The following is a 27,269-nucleotide window of genomic DNA, read 5'->3' as shown; positions in this document are numbered from 1 at the left end:
TGTATTAATTAGAGTAAAGTTATTTACAGATTGGACACGTTGGACGTTTCAGTTTACAACAGTAGTTGTATAGAGGTCTTTGGAATCGAGGGAAACTTATGACTTGTAGCAGGATTCGCGCCAAGGTTTGACATCCCTCGGTCAAGAAACCCCTTTGGTTGTTACAGTATGTATGTATGTATGTATGTATGTATGTATGTATGTTTGTATGTAATGTAATATATGTAATGCCACCTCGGAACAATAGTGGCTAAATGGTGTCAAATTTAAAAAGCAACTTGAAATGTAACAGTTGAGAATTGCACAAGCACACTATTTTTCAAATTGTAGTTAGAAATATCCAACGATTATGACTAATTGTGGAAAGTATGCCAGACACGTTATCTCTTTTAGCCAAGTTTCCTAGACACCGGTTGCGTATATGGTTGGGCAATTTCATACGTGCGATCACATTTATCATTTATGTGAACATCCATATAAAGTAAAATATTGGTTGTAATGACCTACTTTTCTTGGTCAACTGGCTATGCCAAGGTTTTGGATTATGCACTATATAGATGAAGCAGGCGAGACATATCATTCAACAGAAAATTCTTTTTTCACATTCCAAGCAAAGACCTTCGGAATTGTATCTAATTATAAGCGAGAAAGACGAGAAAAATTTGTTATTTTCTTAAGTTTAATAAATGATTAATATAGTAACAACTGTTTCCTGCAATAGTTTACTTGCGTCCTCTAAATTACCCGTTTTGTTCTTGCTGTAACAGAACTTTGTCTGGGTTACACGCATCATGGAAGGAAGGGCAACAGAGTCGGGTACACCACTGTATTCACATCGTACGTACTGGGTACGTGATTCTGTAATTATCGTATAGCCGTAAACCTTGCTTTACGAAGCCGAGAAAGAGTCCAGCAATGTCGAGCACACCATTTCTGTTTAATTGGGTACGCGTTCCGCAATTAGCGTAAACCTTTCTTTATGAGACAGAGAAAGACAGTCCAGCAAGGAAGTATCTTTATCTTCAACTAATAAAAGATGTCCACAAATACCTGTATCTAAAAAGCTAATATAACCAAGAGGACACCCTAGTGTATCCAAATAATAAAACCTTTCAATACGTGTATGTGTGATTTGGATTTTAAACGTAGCTTTAACAATTTTGCAGTCATATCGCTACGATGTCTGCAGTGTGACAGTTTATAGTGATATCTAGCACTGGGGCATCATGCCGCAGACATGTAGCATGATGTCCCACCCAGTCACATTATCCTGACACCAGGCCGACCAGTCCTAACACTAACTTCTTAATGCTGGGCGCCAAGAGAGGCAGCTGCTAGTACCTTTATTTTTATAACTCTTTGAACAGAATCCTTGTAACATTTACAACAGTCACTGTCTACGACAATTTCTTATCAGTTACTTTCACAGCGGCACACAATAAAATGCCTTTCACCACTTTTCGCTCCAGAAAACTTATTTAAGCACATAAACACCTAAAGTTGGCAATGACTTTTGAATGGGATTCCAGACAATCTAATTAATGAATAACTGTGACAAACCTGTATTTTATGTAATAGCCAGCGATTTTAATGCTTCATTGTCTTTGGAGTATAAATATATTCGTCTTCGGGTGACAGAATTGTTTGAAATCTATACTTCGTAGGCAATACTACTACTACTACCAATAATAATAATAATAATGATAATAACAATAATAATCTTTATTTAACGAGAATAACACATCTGGTAATAAAAGACACGCAGAAAAACATACATATACACAATCCAGTTGCACACGTACTCTCAACGTATATCTGGATAAAACGACCAGATTCTGGAATGGAAGACTTTAGATATATCATTCCAGGTGAACTACATTATTTAACAAAATGTTAAATGAAGTAAGAGAAATGGAATTATGCATCAACAAATGTAGGTAATTCGGAAAGGCAGCGCCACACAACACAAGTGGGGATGGAGTTGAGATGGGGTGGGGATAATGTAATTACAATGCCACAAGAAAATTATTCGAAACTACTGAAATTGAAAACTGTAATAAAAGTTTACATACTTACCATGTAAATAGAATGTTATAACCGACCAGTAACAAAATCCATATTTGTAAAATCACGATGACAGAGCGGCACATACATATTTTTGTGCAAGATAATGTATTCGAATGACGATTCTATTCCTACTAAACTCTATCGTCCATCTTATAAACGTGATCAACAGAAATAAATTCTTTTAAACTGTGAACTGTCTATATTAACGACATAATCCTACTATTCACTACAATATTTTAGTGAGGACTACTCCGTTAGTTTAATTGGTTAAAGCGTCCGCCTCGGATGCGGGAGGTTACGGGTTCGAACCCCAACCAAGTCATAACAAAGACTTATAAAAACGGTACTAACAACTACCTCGCTTGGCGCTCAGCATTAAGATGTTAGTGGTCGGCCTGGTTTCAAGATAACGTGATTCGGTTGGACATCATGCTACATGACTGTCATGATGCTCCAGTGCTAGACATCATTATAAACTGTCACGCTGCAGACATCGTAGCGATGTGACTGAAACATTGTTAAAAATACGTTAAAAATCCAAATCACACATAGATTTTTAAAGTTAGGACGATGTATTAAATAATTTGCAATGTATAATAAAAATCACAATTATTATCCAAGGACAAAAAAAAGTCCACTTCTTTACATAATTTATATAGCAGGATTATGTAATTTATAGCTGTTTGGTTAAATGATAAAGAGTAATTATCCCTAAAAAAAAGTAATTACAGACTTGTACAGTTTGTTTTGAAGTCATGTTTTATATAAAAAAATAACAAGTATTTACAGACTCGTACCATTTGCTATGAAGTCATGCTCGAATCAAATACATAAACTTTATAAAGAAAATTCTAATACCTATTCAGTATGGGATAGCAAAGGCTCTGATGTAAAGCCTTAAATATAACATATCCCTGCTGAAATACAAATATAACATATCACTGCTGAAATACAGATATAACATATCACTGCTGAACTACAAAAATTACATATCACTGCTGAAATACAAATATAACATATCACTGATGAAATACAAATAAAACATATCTGCTGAAATACAAATATAACATATCACTGCTGAAATACAAATATAACATATCACTGCTGAAATACAAATATAACATATCATTGCTGAACTACAAAAATTGCATATCACTGCTAAAATACAAATATAACATATCACTGATGAAATAGACGCAGACTTTACAAATATTGTGAAACTATTACATTTATTTGTGCATAAAACTTAATGTCATAAAACTTAATGTCATCAAGTCATAAATGTAGTTACGTCAGAGAGGCTAACAAAGTTAATAAATTAAAATGCAATTACAATCTCGACAATGCCCTCAGTAGTGAAAGTATTAAAAAGTATTATATAGAAACCTGTTCCATAATAGTTATTTCCCCATTTATTGATGTATTCCACGATGAGAGATATTGAACTAGCGGAACAAAAATGATATCGCCACTGTCGATGCCATTTTTTTCGCCAGTGCGAATTACTTTCTCTTCTTTTCCATTTGTGAGAGATATTTGCTCATAAGTATGTTATTCAAAATCAGCATTTTCATATTCAAGCCTATTTCATTCTTCTTCTTTACCCCACCTCCTCTTTTTCCTCCTCCTCCTCTTCTGCTTCCTCTTCTTAAAAACAATGAACATGCATGCTGATATTAATGTGTCATGACTGCAGATCCTTTAGAATGCATGCTGATATTAATGTGTCATGACTGCAGATCCTTTAGAATGCATGCTGATATTAATGTGTCATGACTGCAGATTATTTGAATTCATTGACTGAATCAGTAAGGAGACATTATAACAAATACTGCATAAAAACGTACCCAAAACAAGAAAAGTATGTATCAAGTATTAACTCATTACAAATAGTTTTCCACAAAGATTCTGCAAATTACTAGTAACTAAAATTACATGACCTGTTGCGATTAGGTCTTGTCAACGTTACAGTGTGACTTTTACTTTCTACAACAAACGTACACATCTAAGAAAAATCTCTTGGTTAAATATAGTAATAAAATTGTTTAAGTGGAGGTTCTGACCCTCAACACAATCACAATCATGTCATAAAACGCTTGATAAATCGGATATTGAAGAGAGTTGATTGCAAACAAAAATTAAGTGACGATCGAAATTTGGATGCAACGTCTGCTAGCCAAAGAGACTGCAAGGTTGCCAAGACCCAAAATTCACGTTTGAATTTAGAAATGAACAAACGAGGAACTAAAATCCATGCAAATAAACTTAGAGTCATTCAAGTCTTTTGTTTAAAGCTCTGAAGCTCTCAAATCTGACGGATGTTACCTCTTTGTATTATGTCTGCGCTAACCTTCCTCCAATTATGTTTACTCTATTATTCCGCGCAATAAATGCGCAAACGAAAATAAATCTTTCTTCATTTCCGTTTGAAAACAGTTATTAAATGACAAAATACACAATTCTGAAGCATTATTTATACAAGATAAATTTGTAGAACTTAGATGTCCTAAAATTATAGTTTTCCGAACTTCTTTTATTGATGTGCTAACGCAGCCATTAATGTCACTGGCAAAGAATGGAGAAAGAAATTACATGATGATCGGTTGGTTTTCTCATCACAAATATTTAAGAAAACAAACTTCCGTGACACATGTCAAATGTGCATAAGACGCATCAGGTGAATACACAGGATTTTTACGTGTAATGACATTAAAATTGAATAATTTCCGTGTCCTCTTCACTCATGATTTGTTACATTTGCATTATGTAAAAAAGGTTTTCGAAGACTGTTTATCTTTCTTCTAACAGTTCACATCAAAACAGAGACCGGTCTATTTGCATAGATCTCTGGATTGATTCAACCGACTTAATAATAGCAACCCGTGCGTGCAAAGGCAAGTGTAAAATGCACGTGAGACTTAGGCGTGTTACATGCTGACATTTCCGACCCCATCTTACCTTGTCAAAGCAGAGAGAGTGTTAAATCTTAAACTAATTATCTGAAAATGAAATACATGCCGAAGCAAAAAATAAATTGCAGTGTTACCGAACTATGTGTACGGCAAAATTGTTTATGTCCAGAATTCGATACACTGTCAATATCCGTATTAATTCCATATTTGTGCGCTGATTCCTTGCAGTTCTTATTAATCAAATGTTCGTTTTGGATATTTTTTCTCAAAACAAAGTCATCTTTATTTAGATAAAAATCCGAATCAGCATTCCACCTGTGTTTTTTGGCTGAAAATACTATAAACGTTGTTCCTGTTAACGTATAATGGCACAGGCCAAACGCGTTGATTTTTAACTTGACAAATCTTTCTTTGGGCAAGAGCTGAGACCCCTCGGGCATCATTATTTCACTCACGGTTGCACTGAACATTCGGTAACGACTGTCTTGGGCGATCGTTTCTCTGAAAGAAATGTGTTAGCCTGCAAAATAAAATTCTAACAATATGAAGTTTCAGAAAACGACTCTGAATATTGTCAATAAAGGAAGAAATATTTCATTCTTATTATTGTTTACAGTACAGTTGATTCAAAATATATATCTGAATTTATGGAAATTACTTCTTGGACTCATATACACAGAAATGTGATTTAATTTCAGGCCTGTGAGAATTTAGACAGAAAATAATGTTGTTTCAGGTTTTATTCCAAAGAGAGAAAATGCAAACATAAAAATCTATATATTTCAATCAGTTGATTAAAAGAACGATTGATATGGTGGCAAATTATGATGCATATATTATATTCCTTAAATACATGTAAGAAGAAGCGAAACTAGGTAGATAGATAGATAGATAGGTAGGTAGGTGGGGGTAGATAGATAGATATATAGATAGATAGAGAGATGATTTTAAAGGTCATGATTTACATTGATTAATATAGTATCGACACGGTGGTATGCAATAATTAAGTGTAGTGTTGTAACTTAGGTTTACAAGTTATCATACACTCGCTTACAGATTGAATCCACGTGCAAAAAAACAACAACATTTTTATGAGATTAATCAGTTGAACTGAACTAAAATAAATGCATACCATGTTTGTATTTCTTAGCACATGCATTCCTTTTGTCCAAGTGTTTATCGTCAGTGCAAAACTTGGAGTATGTCTCAACTGACGGACATCTGTAATAATAATAATAATAATAATGCTTGTTGTCGCTAGCATCAGTACTGTGGTGGAGCAAGTTGAGATAAACAACATTATCATTCTATTTCTCTCTTACACACACACACAGACTCACATAGTTAATACAACATTCTACGTACACTATTCGCCCTTTGTAGATTCCATCTGGGCAGCATATTTCTCTCGATGGATCAAAACAGGTCCTTGTATGAATGCAATGTTTGTGATGAAATGTCTGGCATCCTTCGTTCTCAATGTTTGCTGGTACCTGTAGTAAAGACAAACAGTTGACAAAAAGATGTTTGGGGTATACAATAAATGCATGAAATGTTTATTACAACTGCACAAAATATGTATATTGTTCTCGTAGACATGTAAGCATTATGACACACAATGCATCATGTCATTCCATGCATCAAACACTCTATGCATCATGTCATTCCATGCATCATCCACTCAATGCATCATGTCATTCCATGCATCAACCTCTCAGTGCATCATGTCATTCCATACATCAAACACTCCATGCATCATGCTTCTCAATGCATGATGTCATTATGTACATCATCCACTCTATGCATCATGTCATTCCATGCAAGTCATTCCCTGCAACATGCCACTCCATTCATCATGTCATTCCATGCATCATGCCACTCCATGCATAATGTCATTCAATAAATCATGCCACTCCATGCATCATGCCACTCCATTCATCGGCATTTTATATACATCATGCCACTCAATGTATCTTGTCATTCCATGCATCATGCCACTCAGTGCATCATCACTCCATGCACCATGTCACTCCATGCATTAGCAACTCCATGCATTATACCCTGATCAAATCATAAACTGCGTCACGCCAAGATCGTTACCTACTTGAATATACTGAAGCTATCATAAAAAGTAAAAGGTCGTCCGTGCATGATGTGTCATTTTCTCCGATTGTTGCGACTTTCCTTACTTGCACGAGATAACTCAAAAAAAGGAAGGACAAAGGTTTTGGAGTGTATCAGATACGTCATGTGAGGATTAGAGAGTATCCTATCACATTACACGTGGCTTGGAAAGCATCATAATATATGACGTAAGGCTTCGAGAGTATCATATGACATGAAGGGGGGCTTGAAGGTTATTATATTTCATGTTGTGAGACTTTGAGAGTCTCTTATTATATGCTCATTTCTTCTTTTAACATAACATGATCAGAATTTTCCCCCTCTACTGCACTGCTTTACACTGCGCAACATGTGAGTCTAAAAATAGCATCGTCTATTAGGAACTACTTTTGATTGTTAAGCTCATGTAGCAGACGGAAGAGCTTTAGATTTATTCGGTTTCTCTGTAGATAAGCTAAATAAGCCGTCTGATCAGTTTGAAAGTTGATGATATGGATGAGTTCGCTGAGTCACAAAAGAAACATTCATGGATGCAAACGAATGAACGTGATATGTGTAATGTCCAAAACAAACGTGAAACACGCAGTATTGAAAGCATGATTCTGATCCTTTAAAGATTTTTGGGAGAAATGGTCATCACTATTCACAGTACAGGTCAGTACTATTCACAGTACAGGTCAGTACTATTCACAATACAGGTCAGTACTATTCACAGTACAGGTCAGTACTATTCACAATACAGGTCAGTACTATTCACAATACAGGTCAGTACTATTCAAGTATAGGTCAGTACTATTCACAGTACAGGTCAGTACTATTCACAGTATAGGTCAGTACTATTCACAATACAGGTCAGTACTATTCACAGTATAGGTCAGTGCTATTCACAATACAGGTCAGTACTATTCACAGTATAGGTCAGTGCTATTCACAGTATAGGTCAGTACTATTCACAATACAGGTCAGTACTATTCACAATACAGGTCAGTACTATTCACAGTATAGGTCAGTACTATTCACAATACAGGTCAGTACTATTCAAGTATAGGTCAGTACTATTCACAGTACAGGTCAGTACTATTCACAGTATAGGTCAGTACTATTCACAGTATAGGTCAGTACTATTCACAGTACAGGTCAGTACTATTCACAGTATAGGTCAGTACTATTCACAGTATAGGTCAGTACTATTCACAATACAGGTCAGTACTATTCACAGTACAGGTCAGTACTATTCACAGTATAGGTCAGTACTATTCACAATACAGGTCAGTACTATTCAAGTATAGGTCAGTACTATTCACAGTACAGGTCAGTACTATTCACAGTATAGGTCAGTACTATTCACAGTATAGGTCAGTACTATTCACAATACAGGTCAGTACTATTCAAGTATAGGTCAGTACTATTCACAGTACAGGTCAGTACTATTCACAGTATAGGTCAGTACTATTCACAATACAGGTCAGTACTATTCACAGTATAGGTCAGTACTATTCACAGTACAGGTCAGTACAAACACTGAATTCGTAAATAAAAATACAATGATGAAGGAGGGTTTTGGTAGAAAACCAAGAGCCAGTAACTTGAGTAAGTCAAGACCATGAAAAAGTCTTATTCCCGCTGGCGAAATGGGCTGTCACGCCGCAGCTGCTTCGCAGTCTTCCCCATTTTACGTTTTTGAGAACTGTGCATTTTAAAAAAAACAAATACGGTCTGCACCAGTCATGATGATGTGTATATTTAAAAGCAAATGCAACCTGTACCAGTCGTTATAATCAGGGCCGACAAGGGGGTGGGGGGGTGGAGGGAGGGCAATCAGGGATGTAATTTTATGAAAGAAAAGTTTTCTTTGAACAAGAACTAGAAGCCCGGGTGTTTTTACCCCAGGGCCTGTGATCGCTCTCTACGGCCCTGGTTATGATGTATATTTTTAAAGGCGAATACAACCAGTACCTGTCAAAATCATGTGCATTTTTAAAAGCGAATACAGCCTTGACCAGTCATGATGATGTGTATTTTTGAAAGCGAATATAGCATTGACCAGTCATGATGATGTGTACTTTCAAAAACGACTACAACCTGTACCAGTCATAATGATGTGAAGTAAAAATGACCAACGGAGCATGCAGTGTTTTGATAGGTGCGGGTCTAGCGTAAGGCCACGCTGTATACTCTATATGCCAAAATATACCCATCAGTCAAACGCCAAAATATACCCATCAGTCAAACACCAAATATAAAAGGAATTAAAGATTCTTTTAGTAATACCTAAGATATACAATGTCATTTTTAAATAGCCACCATAACAAATGAGAAAACCCTGGGAAATTCCTTTTCTTTAATTCCTTTTCTTTATAGTGTTAGAAAAGAATAAAACATTTTACCCTTTGACTTTTGACATTCATTAACTTGAAATGTTACATCCCTTTTCAAATAGTAAACTTTATAAGTTACATAGCATGAATAATTGCGGCAAGTTTCATATTCCTGTCTTTCAGCATGGCATTGGTTGCTACATTGAGAAAATGCAATGTTAATTTCTAAAATAGCCCACTTTTCATCGGGGGCTGGGCGGGGGGGGGTGGGTGGTGGCTCGGTTTGTGTGGGACTTTGCTACTAATAAAAAATGTTATGTGGTTTGTGGTGGAAAATTTTAGAATCATTCAGCAAGGACTCTTTCGATGCTTGCGACATAAATATTTTAGCTACACAGTCAATATTAAATCATACGATAACAATATCTTTGTGGTCTTGGGGGGGGGGGCGCTATCCAAAAAGTATGTTCTTCTGAGAAAGTGTGATGTGTATGGTGATGTAGTTTGCATTTGGAACATACACAGCAAAGAGAATGTTGTCCTACACCTATGTTATTTTCATGTACTGCGGTTGAAATTTCCTTGGATATTGTACTTAAGGAAATTGTAAATGATCTAAGCACACAGCTAGCCATAATGTCTGATCCCATATACTCAAAATGTCAGCCTGAATTACTCTAAAATACACTATCCTCAGCGGTTTCTGATTGTGTCATGAATGAACCAACTTTATACTCTAGAACCCAAAATACACACATCAATCAATCACCGAAATAAAGGGAATTTAAAGTTCTTTAAACAATACAACAATTATATAATGTCAGTATCTATCTATCTATGATAGATCAAATTTTCAGTGCTTTGTACTAGCGACATCTATTGGATTTAAGTAGTTGCTTCCCTTCACAGATCAGATAATACCAACTAACCAATAGCGTGTAACAGCGGTGCATTGAACATCGGCAGAAAATGGTGGTTACAATTGACTTCAGAAGGATACTTTGTAAGTTTAACATCGATAGTCTGACAACGTACTAGAGGGAAGCCGTTACGCGCGTGTTTGAGGGAAATGATGCACTTATGCAAACTACAGACCGGCAGTAGAAAACTGCTTATTTATGAGTCGATTCCAGTTGTGTTGATCATAAACAAACGGTGTCTAAATTTTCAACAATTTGGTTTTGACTAAATGCAGTACTGCGTCTTATAAAATTCACTGACCATTAGCAATGAAATATCTGATTGATCCAGCAACTTGTAGATATGTTAACATTAACATTTTGAAACTTTGGCTAGCTATGATGTAGTGCCTGCCACTGCTGTGATTTTATCCCTTTTCAAGAGAACGCACAAAAAATATGTAAGTAAAGACACAGTGTAAAAATGTCTTACACGGCGATGAAAATGAACGTGATATCGATCAGTGACTTTGCTTGGAAGATAACATTTGGATTGGCTCATTCAAACAGCGTGAAATGTCATGTCGAGTCTAAATTGTGAGAAAAATGTGTTCGTGCTCTCAATGATTAGTTCAGCGGATTTATGCAGATTAATGAGAGGCAAGGAAATCTCGGCACAGGCGTGTACTGGTGATAATGGGGAGAGTGGATTTATCTCCCATGGCTTGCGGCTATGAAAGCTGCCATCATGATTATGACCATGACCAACGTTCCCTCTAAGCTGCGCGCGTGCGGCCGCGCTGCTGCTCAGACATCCCCGCGCAGCTGAATTGTTCTCCGCGCAGCAGATCAGAATAACCAAATATTCAATCCAACATTAATGGTAAAATAACGTAATGCTTGCACAATTCAACGCGCACATCTACCAGTCACTTAGAGGGAACGTTGACCATGACCATCATCGACCTCTTCGTTACTCTCATTCTTATTTGTTCTGTTGCTGTTGTTGTTAATAATAATGATATTTTTGTAACAGGAGAAGTGATAACTTCTTAGTGTGAAGTAGCTCATAACTGAATGATACAACAAATTCTAAACCATTAATATAAAGAATATAAAGTTTAGCTCGAGATGTTACCACTCATAACATACCTTGGGTGAATTTGAAGACGTTTCTGTGATATCTTGTTGACCTGGTTTGCTGACGGTCACCAAACAAAGGTCAAGAGAGAAACCTTAAAGGAATATAAAATGAGATAAATATATGTAATTGATTGACATGGCTCTCAGACGGTCACCAAACATGGAACAAGAGGGGAATCCTAAATGCATATAAAATGAGAGACATATAAGTAACTGATCAATCTGGCTCGCTGACAGTCACCAAACGTGGGTCAAGAAGGAATCTTAAAGGCATATTAAATGAGAGAGTCGTGTCAGTCGTAGGAATTACCGTTTGTCTTGGTGAAAATTATTCCATTCAAAACCATAACCTACAAGTACGAAATACCAAATTATTATATTCCATACCTCTAGGATTTTACATTTCTCATTCATTTAATATTGTTCTGCACGTTAACACAGTTTATTTAGTGCCGAGGCAATTGGAGTTCATGCCCAATGGCACACCACCGTAGCCGATCCTGGCTGACGCAAGGTAGGATTTGAACCAGCACCCTTTAGGTTGCGAGTCCAGCATGATAACCATTGAATCACAGCGCCCGTTGCTAACGTTTGAAGCCAATGAATCACGGAACGGCCCTAATGTGTCTTATTTTTATTTTTCTAACAACAAACAATAATTATTTTAAAATATACACTTCTTTGTCATAATGTAAAGAATATTTACCGAAGATATATTGTATCCCACAGTAAGATATATTGTATCCCACAGTAAGATATATCGTATCCCACCACAGTAAGATATATTGTATCCCACAGTAAGATATAATGTATCCCACAGTAAGATATACTGTATCCCACAGTAAGATATATTGTATCCCACAGTAAGATATTTTTTACCACAGCACATCGCTACTTTCTTTGCTTCCTGGTAGAGATACCACTTTCACGAGTAAAAACGGTTAGTCTATTTCTGACACTTTGATGTACAGCGGTTCAGTGCATTTCTAACTCGTATGGTTAGTGCTAAATATTTACCTATATATATATATAAATATTCTTTAATTCGCATGCTTTCTGACTGAGACATATTTTACCCATACGATTGAGAAATATTTCTTTTCTTGTTTTCTTCTTAAAGCAATGTTTAAATCCCTATGTATATTCCACTTTGTGCGAAACAGATTTCAAATAGTTTCTCAGATGCTCTTCTCGTTTTTATGTTGATCTCGGTACTTGTTATACTAAAATAAATTGTATACCACATCATAAAATATATAGTTTATTATAGCAGAAAAATATATCGTCAGACGATTCTTTTTCCCAGGACATTATTTGAAAGATGAAATATGATGAGCACGTGTGCGTAAGTCTATCTTCGAGTTCATGTTTTAGTCGGTATCAGCCTGCCTTTAATTTATCAGAAGGTTCAGTAAGTATCTATCTGTCTTTGGTTTTACGGCAAGTACCACTCTGCCAACGTATCGTCATGTATACATTGTGTAATTGGGACGCATGAGAAATTGGCATTGGAACATTGTGGGCTAATGGTTACATTCATTTAGTATGTACGCAAAAATCTGGCAAAGCTTGATCCCTCCCCCCTCCCTGTACACATGCGTACTTTTTTACACCACCTCACCTGCGTACGTACGCTTGACACACACCCCCTCCCCCTTCTATAGAACGGCCTATATTTAATCCACGCAGAAACCTTCAAGGATTAATAATATTAAAGTGTTTAATAAAACAGATAGTCCACCGACATTGAATGTGTGGCTGCATCACCTAAATAAGCCGCGTAACTTTAAAAGGTTTGTCTTGTGTCCGCTAAAATTCAAACGTCGACTGAACCCAGCCGAACAGGTTACGTATTAGACAAATTATTGTCGATGTTTCAACACCCTACCCCCGTTTCCTGTGTTATCAGTAGACCCCACCCTCCGCAGACGCAAGCATATGCTTATGGGTTATCTTACCTGAATCTAATGATTCCAGTTGACTGTTTGTGTTGCATGCACACGTGTCTCGGTAGAAAAGATGTTTGCCTATAAAGAGACACGAGAAAAATTGTATGTTATAGCATATTTATTTATAATTGAACAACAAAACCATTTCAAGGAATTAGTTCAATTGTACTGCTTTCTTATAACCCTAGTAGTGAATGGGGTCACTTTAGCCTCAGTGGGAATTAGCATTAAAAACACACCTAGGTCACTTTAGCCTCAATGGGAAATTTAACATTACGAAAACACCTGGGTCACTTTAGCCTCAAGGGGAATTTAACATGGGAAAAAAAATTGGGTCTGTTGAGCCTCAAGGGGAATTTAACATGGGAAAAATGTTTGGGTCTGTTGAGCCTCAAGGGGAATTGAACATGGAAAATAATCTTGGGTCTGTCGAGCCTCAAGGGGAATTGAACATAGGGAATAAATAGTGGGACTGTCTAGGGACAAGGGGAATTGAACGGGGGATTTTTTTTATAAAAAAATTTTAAAAAAATAAAAAAGGGGTAGGCAATTGAAAGTCTATCTCTTTTCGAGAGATGTGGGTGGCCCTGAAAAGGGCCTTTGGGTTTATATATGCCCTTAACATAAAGGGCATCTGTGACTTCTTCTTGTCCTTAGGCTTCGTCTCACTGTAGGACCGTAAATCAGGACTCTTTTGAGGCATCCTTGACTCTCCACGTAAATCCTACGTATCCATAGGTTGCTGGCGGTCCTATGGACAACTGTCCATTCGGATCGGACATACATAGGTATGTCCGTCCTGAACATCATTGTTGACACAAGGGTGGAAGATTCAACGTCAGTCCACATACTGAGGCGACGAGAACAGGTAAATCAATGCAGTGAACTGCGCTTATTTATAGGTAGAGGAAGGATTGAAACGGATTGAGTTCATTGACCAATCCAAACACGCGTTACAAAATTCAGTCAGCTCGCATCCAATCCGAAGAGAACAGTCTGTGACGTCACGCGATCTATATAGATTCGCTAGCGCCTGTGCGCTGTCAATCCGTGCGACAGTTATTCAACATGGCGGAAACTCAGAAAACGATCAATTGGGGTGCACCAGCAGTGGAGACTACACAAGGGAACCCGGACTTAATTTCAGAAGAGGTGAATTGGGATTTTGTGGATTTTCTTACCTCGCAAGAATTTGTTCCGGAACCTTCGTTACCTTCATTACCACACGTGGAGAATTTTAGACAGAGACAGAAAGAAGAATTGGAGAAATTTATACAACGACAAAAGCAAGCGGAACAAGCTTTTCTTTTACAGCAACAACAGCAAAAAGAGGTAAGAAAAAAAACAAGAAGAAGAAGAAGCAACAGCAAAGAAACAAGAGGGTGAAAATCAAACGGTCACGGTACTGTTATACATTTTAGCGGAGTTAAGAAGTCTGAAACAAATGTATCAGACTTCTTTATCACGACCGAAGAGAATACGACCTTCCCGAGCTAAACACGCTAACCCTGTGACTAAGCCTACCGTACCACCCTTAGTGATTTCAACCAAATCATCATCATCATCAGAAGTAGGCCTCGGCCGTGGCAAAGGCTTAAGGCAGTTAAAGTTGATTGCTTAAACTCAGCCCTACACCAAAAACCAAGGCCCTTTTCAGGGCCACCCACTTCTCTCGAAAAGAGATACACTTTCAATTGCCAATAACTCAAAAAAAAAAAAAAAAAAACATTTTACCCCTATAGTACGTGTGTATGAGTGCGTGAGTGTAGCTTCTTATTTAAAATCAAAACTCAAAGACACTTACCTTTTTATACCTAAATTATTCTTTTATAAATAGTTACAATCCAATCCACAATTCACAACAGAGCACTTTAAAAAGTACATTCACTTCTTCTGTCTCACTGTTTAGTCTCTCTGTTTTTTAAATTTCTTCACCGTCACAGTCTTTTCCTCCTCTTCCTCCTCACTTTCTTTCCTTCTTCTTTTCTTCTCCTGTTTCTTTTTCTTCACCTGTCTGCTATCTTCCTCCTCTTCTTCTTCCTCTGAAGAATCCCTCTCTTCTTCTGACTCCTCTTGTTTCTTTTTTGGGCAATCTGGAAACCAATGTCCTTTTTCTTGACAATGATAACAGGTATCTTGACTTTTATCTCTTTTTTGACGGTCTGGACACTCTGAAGACCAATGCCCTTTCTTCTGACATATATAGCAAGTATCTTGACTTTTATCTCGAAAAGAAGGAAAGTAGTCCGAAGGCTGGTCTGAAGAAAAATTTCTAATGACCCCTCGCAAAGCTCTGATGAAACGTTCGATTTGGCTAGTCTCTTCCATCGTTGTGCTCGGTTAGAGAGTGAAATGAATAGTGAAAGGACAAGACAGAGACCCTTTTATATACGCTGGTCTGCCATGACTATAAATTAGTCCATGCTGTTTAAATTTTAGTCATTTGACGTTTTTCACTCAAGATGAAACGATCCAATTAATTTGAGAAGAAAGAAGAAAGCAAGAGGCAGAAACGTGATCTATCGCCTCGTACCAGAGCTGAAGTCTTGGCACAAATTCATGCCAGTGATTTTGAAGAGGACATGAGTGAACCAGAATCCGAACCCTCTAAACAAAGTTCACCACCCTTAGTTAACCCTGAAAAGTAATATTCCATTCGAGAGACCGAAAAGCGCTCCTCGAGAAAATTTACAACCACGGCTTACAAATACACGGTGAAGTTTAAAGATTTCAAGGCCGAAGTACCGTTAGAGAAAGCAGAAGGGTTCATCACTGGGGTGTGGGATTCTTTACTCACCACACTCAAGCGACAATGTCAACCCAAAGAAGACGATCGCTTGAGACTTTCCATACAACACGACTGTTTGAAATCCCCTGTTTGGATCGAGTTTAGCAGCCCTGCAGAATTGACCGCTTCCAAAGTCATGGACAAGATTCAACACGTGCAACAATCCAATGACCAGTTTGACATCACCGATGGAAAAGCCACATTGGACATGACCCACGTCTCTCCTCCTCAAGGGACTGGCCGCAGAAAGATCTTATTGGTGAACGACCTTCGCAGCACCAAAAAGAGTCTCGTCCGAATTAACAACCCTCAAGAAGAGATGTGTTTAGCCAGGTCTATCGTGGTGGGACGAACCTATGCTAACAAGAATGACACGGCAGAATGGAAAAGAGCCTGGAAAACTATTCAACAATCGGACCGAGCCAAACAACGAAGTGAAGCAGAACTCCTGTTGCAACAAGCCGGCCTGTCCAAAGACACATCCTGTGGCATTCCTGAAATGCAAACATTGCAAGATGTCCTAGCTCCACGCTACACCTTGAAAGTGCACCCTCAAGAAATGTGTGGGCCTCTGTTGTTTCGAGGGAAAGACTTTAAGGATGGAAAATACATTTATGTCTATTATCACGATGACCATTTCGATACCATTGCCAGTATCACCGGATTCCTGGGATATGTTTATTACTGTGACAAATGTGACCATGGCTATAACAATCAAGAACAACACAAACGTTGTGGATCGAAATGCTCAGGATGTTTGGCCTCTCCACCCTGTCTGAACGAAGGGCAAGAACCAGTGCATTGTTCTGCTTGTCTGCGCACGTTTGTCAGCCCTGCCTGTTACCAACAACATCTGAAGACGCAAGGTTCACAGCAGAAATGTACTTGTCAACTCCTGAGATTGTGTCGTACGTGTGGACAAGGCATACGTACCAACAGTGCCAAGGCACACGTATGTTCAGGAAAGAAAAAATGTCACATTTGCCACCACATCGTGGACTTGGAACACCAATGCTACGTGCAAAAATACCAACCCCAACAAGAGAAAGAGGATGGTCACAAGAAGAAGAAGAAAGGCAATTTCATCTTTTTCGATTTCGAATGCATGCAAGAGACTGGCATTCACATTCCTAATTTCTCCGTGGCTCATCGAGCGTGCGAGAAGTGCATTCAAGAACCTATCTTCAGTCATTGCCCTCACTGCAGCAAGATTCCTGGAGGACGTGAAAAAATCTTTCGGGGACCGAACACGTTAGCCGATTTCGTTCGATGGGTCTTAGACCCCATCGACAAGACGTGGAGCCAAGAGGACATCGAACGTTACGGAGATTGTCATCGTCATGCCACGGTGATGGCTCACAATTTCCCCGGATACGATGGACAGTTTCTTTTGAGATACTATACGGAACAAGGCACCGAGCGTCCTAAAGTGACTTTGAACGGAGCCAAAATCATTTTCGTGCAAGTGGGACAAGTACAGTTTAAAGATTCAATGAGTTACTTGGCCATGCCTTTGAGCCGAATGCCTAAAACATTTGGAATGACAGAAATGGCTAAAGGGTACTTTCCACACTTTTTCAATACGGAAGCCAATCGACACGCCGTTCTACCCCATTTACCTGAGGCTCACTATTACGACCCTGACAACATGCGTACCGAACAACGAGAAGCTTTCTACGCTTGGTACCAGGTTCACGCCTCGGACCCTTTCGACTTTCAGGAAGAAATGTTAAAGTATTGTCGTTCCGACGTGGACATTTTACGACGTTGCTGTGGAAAATTTCGAGAACTGTTCATGGAACACGGAGGGGTCGATCCTTTGAAAGAAGCTTGCACCATTGCCAAAGCGTGTTCCTTAGTGTACCGACAACGATTCATGCCTGAAAACACTGTGGCTGTCATCAGTCCTCAAACGACCCACTATGTCAAACGTCAATACTCGGTCAAAGCCCTACGCTGGTTACATTACTTGTGCGACAAGGAAGACAAATGGATTCAGCATGCCCGCAACGGAGGGGGTGAAAAGACCATCGGAACGTATTCGGTCGATGGCTGGGACTTAGAAAACCCCAAGATCGTGTACGAGTTTAACAGTTGCTTATTTCACGGATGTCCCGTCTGTTACCCTGACCGTGGCACTAAAAATCAGTTTTTACAACGAACCATGGAAGACTTGTACCAGGCCACTTGTCAGCGACGCCTAAAGTTAGAACAGTAAGGACACCAAGTGGTGGAAATGTGGGAACACGAATACGATGACCGTTTGAAAACTGATTCCGAATTTAAACGCCTCGTGGAAAGTTACCAGTTCGTGGACCTCCTGAACCCAAGGGATAGTTTGTACGGAGGAAGGACCAATGCCACCTGTTTGCTGTACCAAGCCGACGAAGAGAAAGGAGAAGAAATCAAATACTTGGACGTGTCTTCGCTGTATCACTACGTACGCAAATATTGTCGCTTTCCTGCAGGGCACCCACAATTGTTCACGGAACACATCGACCTGAGAAACATTCGACAATACGAAGGCTTGCTCAAGTGCAAAGTGTTGCCTCCCAAGGACTTGTACCATCCCGTCTTACCTCACCATTGCCAAGGCAAACTGATATTTCCTTTGTGCCGTACTTGTGCCGAAACGTGCAACCAAGATCAGCCTTGTCAGCACACCCAGGAAGAACGGGCTTTGACGGGAACCTGGATCAGCGTAGAATTGTTCAAAGCTCTGGACATGGGATATCAACTGTTAGAAATTTGTCACTTTCCCAGGACACAACAATACCACAAGGGTGACCCCACGCAGAAAGGCATTTTCGTCGACTACGTGGATGCCTTTTTGAAACTGAAACAAGAAGCCAGTGGCTATCCTTCCTGGTGTCACACTCCCGAAGACCAAAAGACATTCAAAGAGAAATACTGGGCACAAGAAGGCATTACTTTAGATCACATCGAGAAAAACGAAGGCAGGCGATCGTTTGCCAAAGTGATGTTAAATTGCTTGTGGGGTAAAATTGCACAACGTCCGTGTTTACCCAAGACGGAGTATTTGACAGAACCTTCCCGCTACTTTCAGATGATTCACGACACAACCAAATTCATGAAACACGTGGACGTCGTTCGCGAGGATTTTGATCTTGGTCAATTACGAAGAAGATCTGGACTTTGTACAAGACGACCCTTTTGGAAATGTCATCATTGCGGCTTACGTGACAGCTCATGCTCGCTTAAAATTGTACGAAGCTTTAGAACTGTTAGGGGAACGCGTCCTGTACTTTGACACGGACAGTTGCATTTACATCCATCACCCGAGTCAACATCACCCTGACATCGAAGGAGACCGTTTAGGAGCCTGAACAGACGAGCATCCCGACGACAAGATTCTAAGTTTCGTCAGTGGCGGTCCAAAAAATTACGGCTACGAATACCGGGACCCACAAGGAGAAGTGCACACGAAGTGTAAAGTGAAAGGATTGACTCTGAATGATCGTACCAGTCGAGTGGTCAACTTTGGGGTATTGAAAGAAGCCTTGCAATTTGGAGAGGATGAACACTTTAAAGTGACCACCTATCAACCCAACAAGATTGTACGTTTACCCACTCACCACATCGTCAGTCGATCAAATCGTGTACCAGAAGCGAGTGCGACTTCCCAATCATTTCACCTTGCCGTATGGACACGCTGGTATTGGTCTGTATATAAAAAGGAACCCTAGGCAAGATCGATAGTTAATTGTGACTACCAAGATCAAGTGAACAAGATGAATACTTTCAGAGACACACAAAACAAGTTCAGACAGGCACAATTCAAGTTTGGGGCTTCTGAAGTGGAATGCGATTGTGAGCCTTGCGATGGGAACGATGCTGTACGCTGTGACCTTAGCGATGCCGTAAAGCATCATGGGAACTTTTTCTCACTACCCCTATCACGGAAAGTGATGCTGTGCGTGTCAAACCTGAGGGATGCGAAAGCGATGCCGCTCGTCCTCTTGGACACTTTAGTGGATTTCGTTTTAAAGGGGAATGTTCACCTTCACGTTTACCCGCCTACGGATGTCATCCAGCCCTGAGCAAACTCCTGTCCATGTCACCCAACCCTCATCGAAACGAACCTGTGAAAGACGAATATTCGTTCCCTGTACGTTTGTCGGAATACTGCGACTTTGAAAATCGTCTTCAATCGTTCAAAGGAAAATGGCCTAAGTATCTGGGAGGACCGACCCCCGAAGAATTAGCCAGAGCGGGATTGTTCTACTTGGGCGAAGTGGATAAAGTCAAGTGCTTCAGTTGCGGTTTGTCACTTCACCACTGGGAACCGCAAGATTCGGCCTACCTAGAACATGCTCGATGGTCACCGAATTGTCATTACTTACCCTTAGTGGGACCGAGACATTGAAGTAACTTACCATGTCGTTGACGAAGATGAAGAAACCAGATTGGTTAGGAGTCAAATGTTGGACATCACCGAGACCAGTATTTAAACTTCATTTCAAAAACGATATTGAATCATTACCTAAAGTACTGCAATAGAAGATTTACAAGGAAGTTTGGCAGGGGTTTGCCAGAGTGAAATCTCAATGGGTGACTGTTGAACATTTTTGCCGAGAAATTCACAAGAGGAAAGTGAAAAAAGTCAACCAGTGTGTTAGATTTCTCTGGGTCAAGTGTGCATTCGTCCTATTATATTACTCTAGACCGTTTACATCAAAAGAGTTCAATGAGATTCTTGGACGTTACCCTTAATGGCAGTGGCCAGAAATTACTCACTATGTGGATTACTTTTGCTCTAGGAGAAGATTGTGAATTGTACGGACTGACCTATTCATGGATACTTTGCAAGAGAACAGTCGTGCTTTGCCTGTGGAGTTGAGAGAACGCATTTACCGAGAGCTGGTCAAAATACAAGTCAAACGTAAAGAACAATTGCATCCGTTACGTCACCAGATCTTTAACCACTGGTACTATTGCTTCCGAAATAAAGAGACTATAAAATCAGGAATCCATGCCACGGCTTATGTCACAAGTGATTGAACAGATTCCGTGGAAGGAACTCAATGACCATATTCAAACCGTGGATCATTACCATCAATTATTACAAGAACTGTATCCATTCAATTTGGGTCGACAAGTGGTGTGTGTCTTAGTGACTTGTTTTCTGGGATTTCGTTTACCAGCCGATTCCTTGTGGACTCTTTACGATCAGTACTTACCACCCCAATGGCCTTAAATGGTCACGAAAGACTCCTTTTGCTCAAAGCCTTGCGTTTTCATCTGGATACTTCTCGACCTCAACAGGAAAAAAAGATTCGTCAACTTTTAGCTACCGAAGACGTGTATGACGATGTGTGTGTACCTTGTGACTTACACCACCATTGGACAGATGTCCGTGACTGGAAAAAAAGGGGGTTTTGAGGCTTGGACCCAAGAAGTGGCCCAGTATGCACGAGAGTTGTTCAAGGAAAAAAGATACTTTTCAACCCGTGTTAGTGACAGTGCCAGAAGAACCCGTCACCCAGGACAGGACTGTCGTGGACATGCCTGAAAGACCCCTTCGGGAGGACACTTGTGTGACCTTACCCCCTATAGAACTGGTCAGAACATTACCCAAAACATGTTGTACAGACACTGGTGTTTATTCCACGTTGATGGTTATCATGTGCCTTTTATCGTTGTACTTAAGACTTTGGCTTTTATGTATTTTTGTCTTTCGTGTTCATGTTTAAAATATTCAATAAACGTGTCCTGAAAAAAGTATATAAACTCTCGTCTTGTTTGTTTTCGTGTCACAAGTGACATTCCTGACACTATGGCTACCTCTGGTGTCTCTGCTCCCTGTTCCTCCACTGTCAAAGTCATCGACAAACACTTAGATCGTGCCAGTTGGGAGGCTTTGTATCTTCGCCATCCCTTTAACATGCTCATTGCTGGACCTAGCGGTTCAGGCAAAACCGAATTCGTCAAACGTTTGATCGAACCTAAACATCATTTGATCGATCGACCACCTCAACGCATCGTGTGGTGTTACAAAGAGTGGTAATCGGCGTACAGCCTCTTGCGAGAAAGTCAAGGCGATTATATCGTGTTTGTGGAAGGCATTCCTAAAGAAGACGACGGCATCGTCTCTGACTCCTGTCAAACCCATTTGGTCATTTTTGATGACATGTTAGGAGAAGACGAAGAAGAAATTAAACTGTGGTTCACGCGCAAAGGGCATCACCGTAATGCCAGTGTCGTTTACATCACCCAAAATTTGTTCCAACAAAGTAAAGTCCATCGCACCATCAGCCTCAATGCACATTACGTGGTCTTGTTTAAAAGCCCTCGAGATAAATCGCAAGTGCAAGTCTTAGCCAAACAGTTAGGAACGCCTTGGCTGACTCAGGCGTACGACGATGCCACTCAAACTCCACACGCCTATTTACTCGTCGATTTGAAACCTACGACCCCCGAGGATTTGCGATTTCGTACCCACTTGTTTCACCACTGGTGCCAAGACGGAGGGCCTGTCCTGTACACGTCTCCGTCCTCGACTTAATTTCATTCCACAAAAAAATGTATAAAAACCTCAGACACTTTTCGTCTCTCTCACACAGTTTGAACATGACGTCCCTTCTGTCGCATCTTCCCGTCAAATTGATTCGTGCCTTGTATGGCATCAGTCGAGAAAAAAATCTACAAACACGAGCTCGTGTCTTAGAAGCTAGTCTCAAAGAAGTCTTACGATGGTTCACGGTGACGGCACGTCAATTACTACAAGGGATCATTCAGATTCCTCATCAAACCAAACGCTTTTTTGATCGAAACAAAGTCGCTTTGACCCAACTGGCCGATCTCCGCATCGACACTCAAACCAAAAAACAAATCATTTTGAAACCTGGAGGGAGCGGTACTCTAGGAGGGGTCATCATTCGCTCTCTCTTAAGATGGGATCCTAATGCCCCCAAAGTTCTCCCCAAGAAAAAAGTTAAACTAAGCTAAAAGAAGAAGAAAAAGACCAGGTCCCCAAGGAGACCCGTGTCTCCAAGAACTTCTCCAGTGGCGGGACCCTCCTCTTACCAGACACCACCCCGGAAAAAGAAAAGAAGCTCCCAGAAAAAGAAACAGAGAAAAAGCCCCAAGAAAAAGAAAAGTCCACAGAAGAAAACTAGTCGCAAGAGAGGCACTTCGGCCAGGACGCAACCTTACACTCGCAAAGCACGACCTGCCCCGGCGGTGACCACGTCTCCGGTCGCCTCAGGTTCATTCACTTCTCCGTTGATGTCACCAAGAACTGAAGAATACTTGGAGACGTTGATCACACCAAGAACTTCTCCGTTGATAACCCCAAGAACTTCTCCAGTGGCAAGACCCTCCAATTTATTGGCAGTGGCCGCTGCTCACAAAGTACCTTCTCCCAAAATCAAAGTCCAAGAAAGATCGGGCATGTTACAAAGTTTACTGGATTTGTCCAAGCAAGAACTGGCTCGATTTAGTACGTTACGTACCCCTGCACGACGTGTCATGCCTGTCCTGAAGTTAATACGACCTAAAGACAATCAGTGGCGATGCGTTCCAGTATAATAAAGGTGTATGACCGAGTAAGTGTATCAGTGTGTTGGTGCTCCTGAAGATGTCACCCTCGAGAAAACATCCCTCTTCTAAACAACCCCAAGGAAAGAAACATGTCAAACATGGGGACATGTTATCTGTCCTTTCCAAAGCTTCTCCACCCCTACGAGAAAAACTCATTCAATCAGCTTCCAAGGAGGTCATCGATACCGTGTGCGAATGTTGTATGAACGTCTTGAAAGGCACGATCCCTTTGTCCAAACACCAGAAACAATGCTTAGGCAAACATCGTCACGTTCTTCGCCAATGGTTCAAAAAAAAATTCCCATTCGTCAAAAGAAGAAGATGTTGGTCCAACGTGGAGGCATTTTACCCCTCTTGCTAGGCCCATTGCTGAAAGGAGTCTTGGGAACCATGTTGGGAGGTCTGGTGGGAGCAAGATAAAAAGGCCCTCTGAAGTCCCAAGATCTCAGAATCGACCCTTGACAACCCCATGGAAGGACGAAAACTAGCTTTAGTGCCTTACAAACGATGGATGGAATACCATCGTTGGCAAGAACAACGCACCCCACATTTATCTCCTAATCCCCATTTGAGCTAAATGTCCCAGTTACAACACGAATTGCAGTCCTTGATGGATCGCCAAGATTTATCCGAAACAGAAAAATCGCAAAAGTACGGTCAACTCTTGCAACGACTGCAACTCTTTCACCAGAAAGCCTCAGACGAAACAGCTCGTCCCACTCTGAAAGATTTTAAGACCTTGATGAAAAGTCCAGCACCATCATCAGTACCATTACCACCACTACCAGTGACCAAGACAGAAAAAGGAGAAGATGAAGAAGGGTTTCAAACTCCACCAGAAAAAGTACGCAAGTTAACAACACCACCTACGTCCAGAATTGGATGGATTAAAAAGATGATGACCACCCCTTCTTTATCACAAGAGAAAAAGAAAGTGAAGACAGAAGTGAAGACAGAAGTGAAACAAGAACCGATATCCCCTGTTCCGACATCCTCCTCTGCGACACCTATTGCTGGTCGCACACGCAAAGCATTACAATCCAAGAAAGTACCCCAAGAGAAAAAGAGTAGCATCTTCCAAGAGTGGGTGCCTTATTAACAAACAAACCAACAAATGGAAAAAGTGTTAGCCAGCATTTACTACGATCCCTCCCATCCTGCAGGCTACGCAGGAGTTCAAAAATTGTGTCGTGCTGCCAAAACTCGACTGAAAAGTCTCCGTTTACCTCAAGTGCAACGACGGTTACAAGAACAAGCTACCTACACTTTACACAAACCCATTCGACGCAAGTTTTCCAGAAGTCGCACCCAAGTGGAAGGCATCGATCATCAATGGCAAACCGATTTAGCCGATGTCTCTCATTTGGCCAGCTACAATCGCGGCTACAAATATTTGTTTTGTGTCATCGACGTCTTTTCCAAATTTGCCTGGGTCGTACCCTTGACTTCCAAATCGAGCAGCGAGTTAGTTCGAGCCCTGCAACGAGTGTTGAAACAAAGTGGTCGTCACCCTCTTCGATGGCAAACGGACAAAGGCATCGAATTTCTGAACCAAGCTTTCCAAAAAGAATTAAAGAAACGTGACATTCATTTTTTTACCACCGAGAATCCTGAAACCAAAGCCAGCATCGTGGAACGTTTTCAACACACTTTGAAACAACGCATGTGGAAATATTTTACGCATCACCACACTCTGAAGTACATCGACATCTTACCGCACCTGGTGCAAGCGTACAACCAATCTTACCATCGAAGCATTGGACGTGCCCGGCAAGAAGTGACTCCCGACAACGAAGTGCTGGTGTTTGAGCGCCTGTTTGGTACGTCCCCGACGAGGGCTGTCCCCAAGAAAAGTGGAGTGTTGGCCGTAGGAGATTGGGTACGCACTGGCAAAACCAAACGCACTTTCGACAAAGGTTCCTTACCTAACTGGACCACCGAATTGTTTCGTGTCACTGGACGAGTGCATTGCCGTCACCCTGCCGTCTATAAATTAGAAGACATGAACGGAGAAGTGCTCAAAGGAACGTTTTATTTGCCCGAGTTACAACGTGTCACCAAAAAAGAAGACGATGTGTACGACATCGAAAGTATTCTCGAACGCAGAACCCGTAAAGTGGGTAAACGACGTGTCAAAGAAGTCAAAGTACGTTGGAAAGGATATCCACCCAGTTTTGATCCTTGGATCGACGCTTCGCAAGTCATCGACTATAAAAAGAAGTGACCATCATGCCCTTTCACACAGACGCAGCTACGTCGACCACTCCTTCACCCAGTTCTTCTCTGCAAGATTTACAGAAACAACCCTTGTGGGTGTGGTGTGGAGAACGTGTGCCTAAAACGCAAATCGTCTTTTTCTGCCAAATCTTCGTGGTGTATTGTGTCATCGGTGCAGCCATCGCCAATTTAAGTTTGCAACAAGGAGACAAACAATTGTGGACCATTTTATTCAGCAGCTGCATCGGTTACCTTCTTCCCAATCCCTCCCTGAAATTCTCCTCGAACGGGAACCACGGGAACCTTGTGTCCAGTGCCAGTGCCAGTCACCACTCCAATAACAACAACAGCAACCCTATTTTGGGCGGAGACACACCTCTGACGTCCAGTAACCCCTCGGACAGCCACAGAACTCTGGAATTATGAACAATAACAACAAATTTTACTTAACCTTACCCAATGACAGTTCCATGGAGGTGTTTCCCAAGAACACGTTGTGCTGTTACACGGCCAAATTACCTCAGACCATCCCATTAGATCACGAAGCCCATTGGGAAGTGGCTTTAGTAGAAATCATTCACCCGACCCAAGTCCTCAATGTCCTTCCCAATCAAAATAAATTTGATGTGGAAGTTCATGACGAACAATTGCAACAGTACTTGGATACCTATGGCAAATATGACAAAAAACCCCTGGCACAAAAAATCAAAAGTACACTATCTATCACTTGTTCGTTCCCCCAGGCTATTATTTTAGTGGTCAACATTTGGTGAGCACCATAACCTCCAGGTAAAATGTCGTGTTTCTGAAAGCTTTGGAAAGTGTCAAAGAAAGTGTCACCATGGAATACCACAAAGCAGCTCGTCGCTTCTTGATGAAATTTGACGGGAGTAAAATCGTGTCCATTTTATTTTGTCCTGAATTGTTTGACATGTTGGGCGGAGACATGGACATGAGAATGGCCATGCTCAAGAAAAACGAATTACCAATCATTTACGACGACGAGTCTTTTAGCAAGTTATTTCGTGCCCCGGTAGAACTGAACCAAGGACTGAATTTGATGTTTGTGTACTCCGATGTGGTGGAGTATAACGTGGTGGGAAACACCTCCGTACCGTTACTGCGTGTCATTCCTTCAAAGTGGATTCTGCCACGGTCCCTGACGAGGAAGGTGGAAACACTTACCACGTTCACCGCGAATTTGTACATCCTCACTATTTGCCTGTCAGTAAGTCGTATTTGGACACGGTCAACATTGCTATAAAAGGAGATCTGGGACAAAATATTCC

The 27,269-nt window shown here is 40.5% G+C and overlaps 1 protein-coding gene across 3 annotated transcripts in view; it reads right to left on the bottom strand.

Moving 5' to 3' along the window:
- Positions 1-2,705: 2,705 nt before the first annotated feature.
- The window catches only part of LOC149770994 (uncharacterized), a 41,270-nt gene continuing 16,706 nt past the window's right edge, over positions 2,706-27,269 (bottom strand). The window contains exons 3-7 of one of the 3 annotated variants that reach the window (XM_089948914.1): positions 13,422-13,490; positions 11,473-11,555; positions 6,345-6,472; positions 6,112-6,200; positions 2,706-5,499 (exon numbers count right to left, since the gene is read on the bottom strand). In XM_089948914.1, the coding sequence (XP_089805040.1) occupies positions 5,495-5,499; positions 6,112-6,200; positions 6,345-6,472; positions 11,473-11,555; positions 13,422-13,490 (374 nt within the window). In that variant the 3' untranslated portion in view covers positions 2,706-5,494. The remainder of the gene's footprint in view (positions 5,500-6,111; positions 6,201-6,344; positions 6,473-11,472; positions 11,556-13,421; positions 13,491-27,269) is intronic. The other 2 variants (XM_089948913.1, XM_089948915.1) reach the window with 2 other exon arrangements.

Source organism: Sinohyriopsis cumingii, unplaced genomic scaffold, assembly GCF_028554795.1.
Source record: "Sinohyriopsis cumingii isolate HCF-2022 unplaced genomic scaffold, ASM2855479v2 utg002140l, whole genome shotgun sequence".
Taxonomy (NCBI): domain Eukaryota; kingdom Metazoa; phylum Mollusca; class Bivalvia; order Unionida; family Unionidae; genus Sinohyriopsis; species Sinohyriopsis cumingii.
The sequence above is the reverse complement of the archived record's forward strand: the minus strand, read 5'-3'. Positions and strand labels throughout refer to the sequence as shown.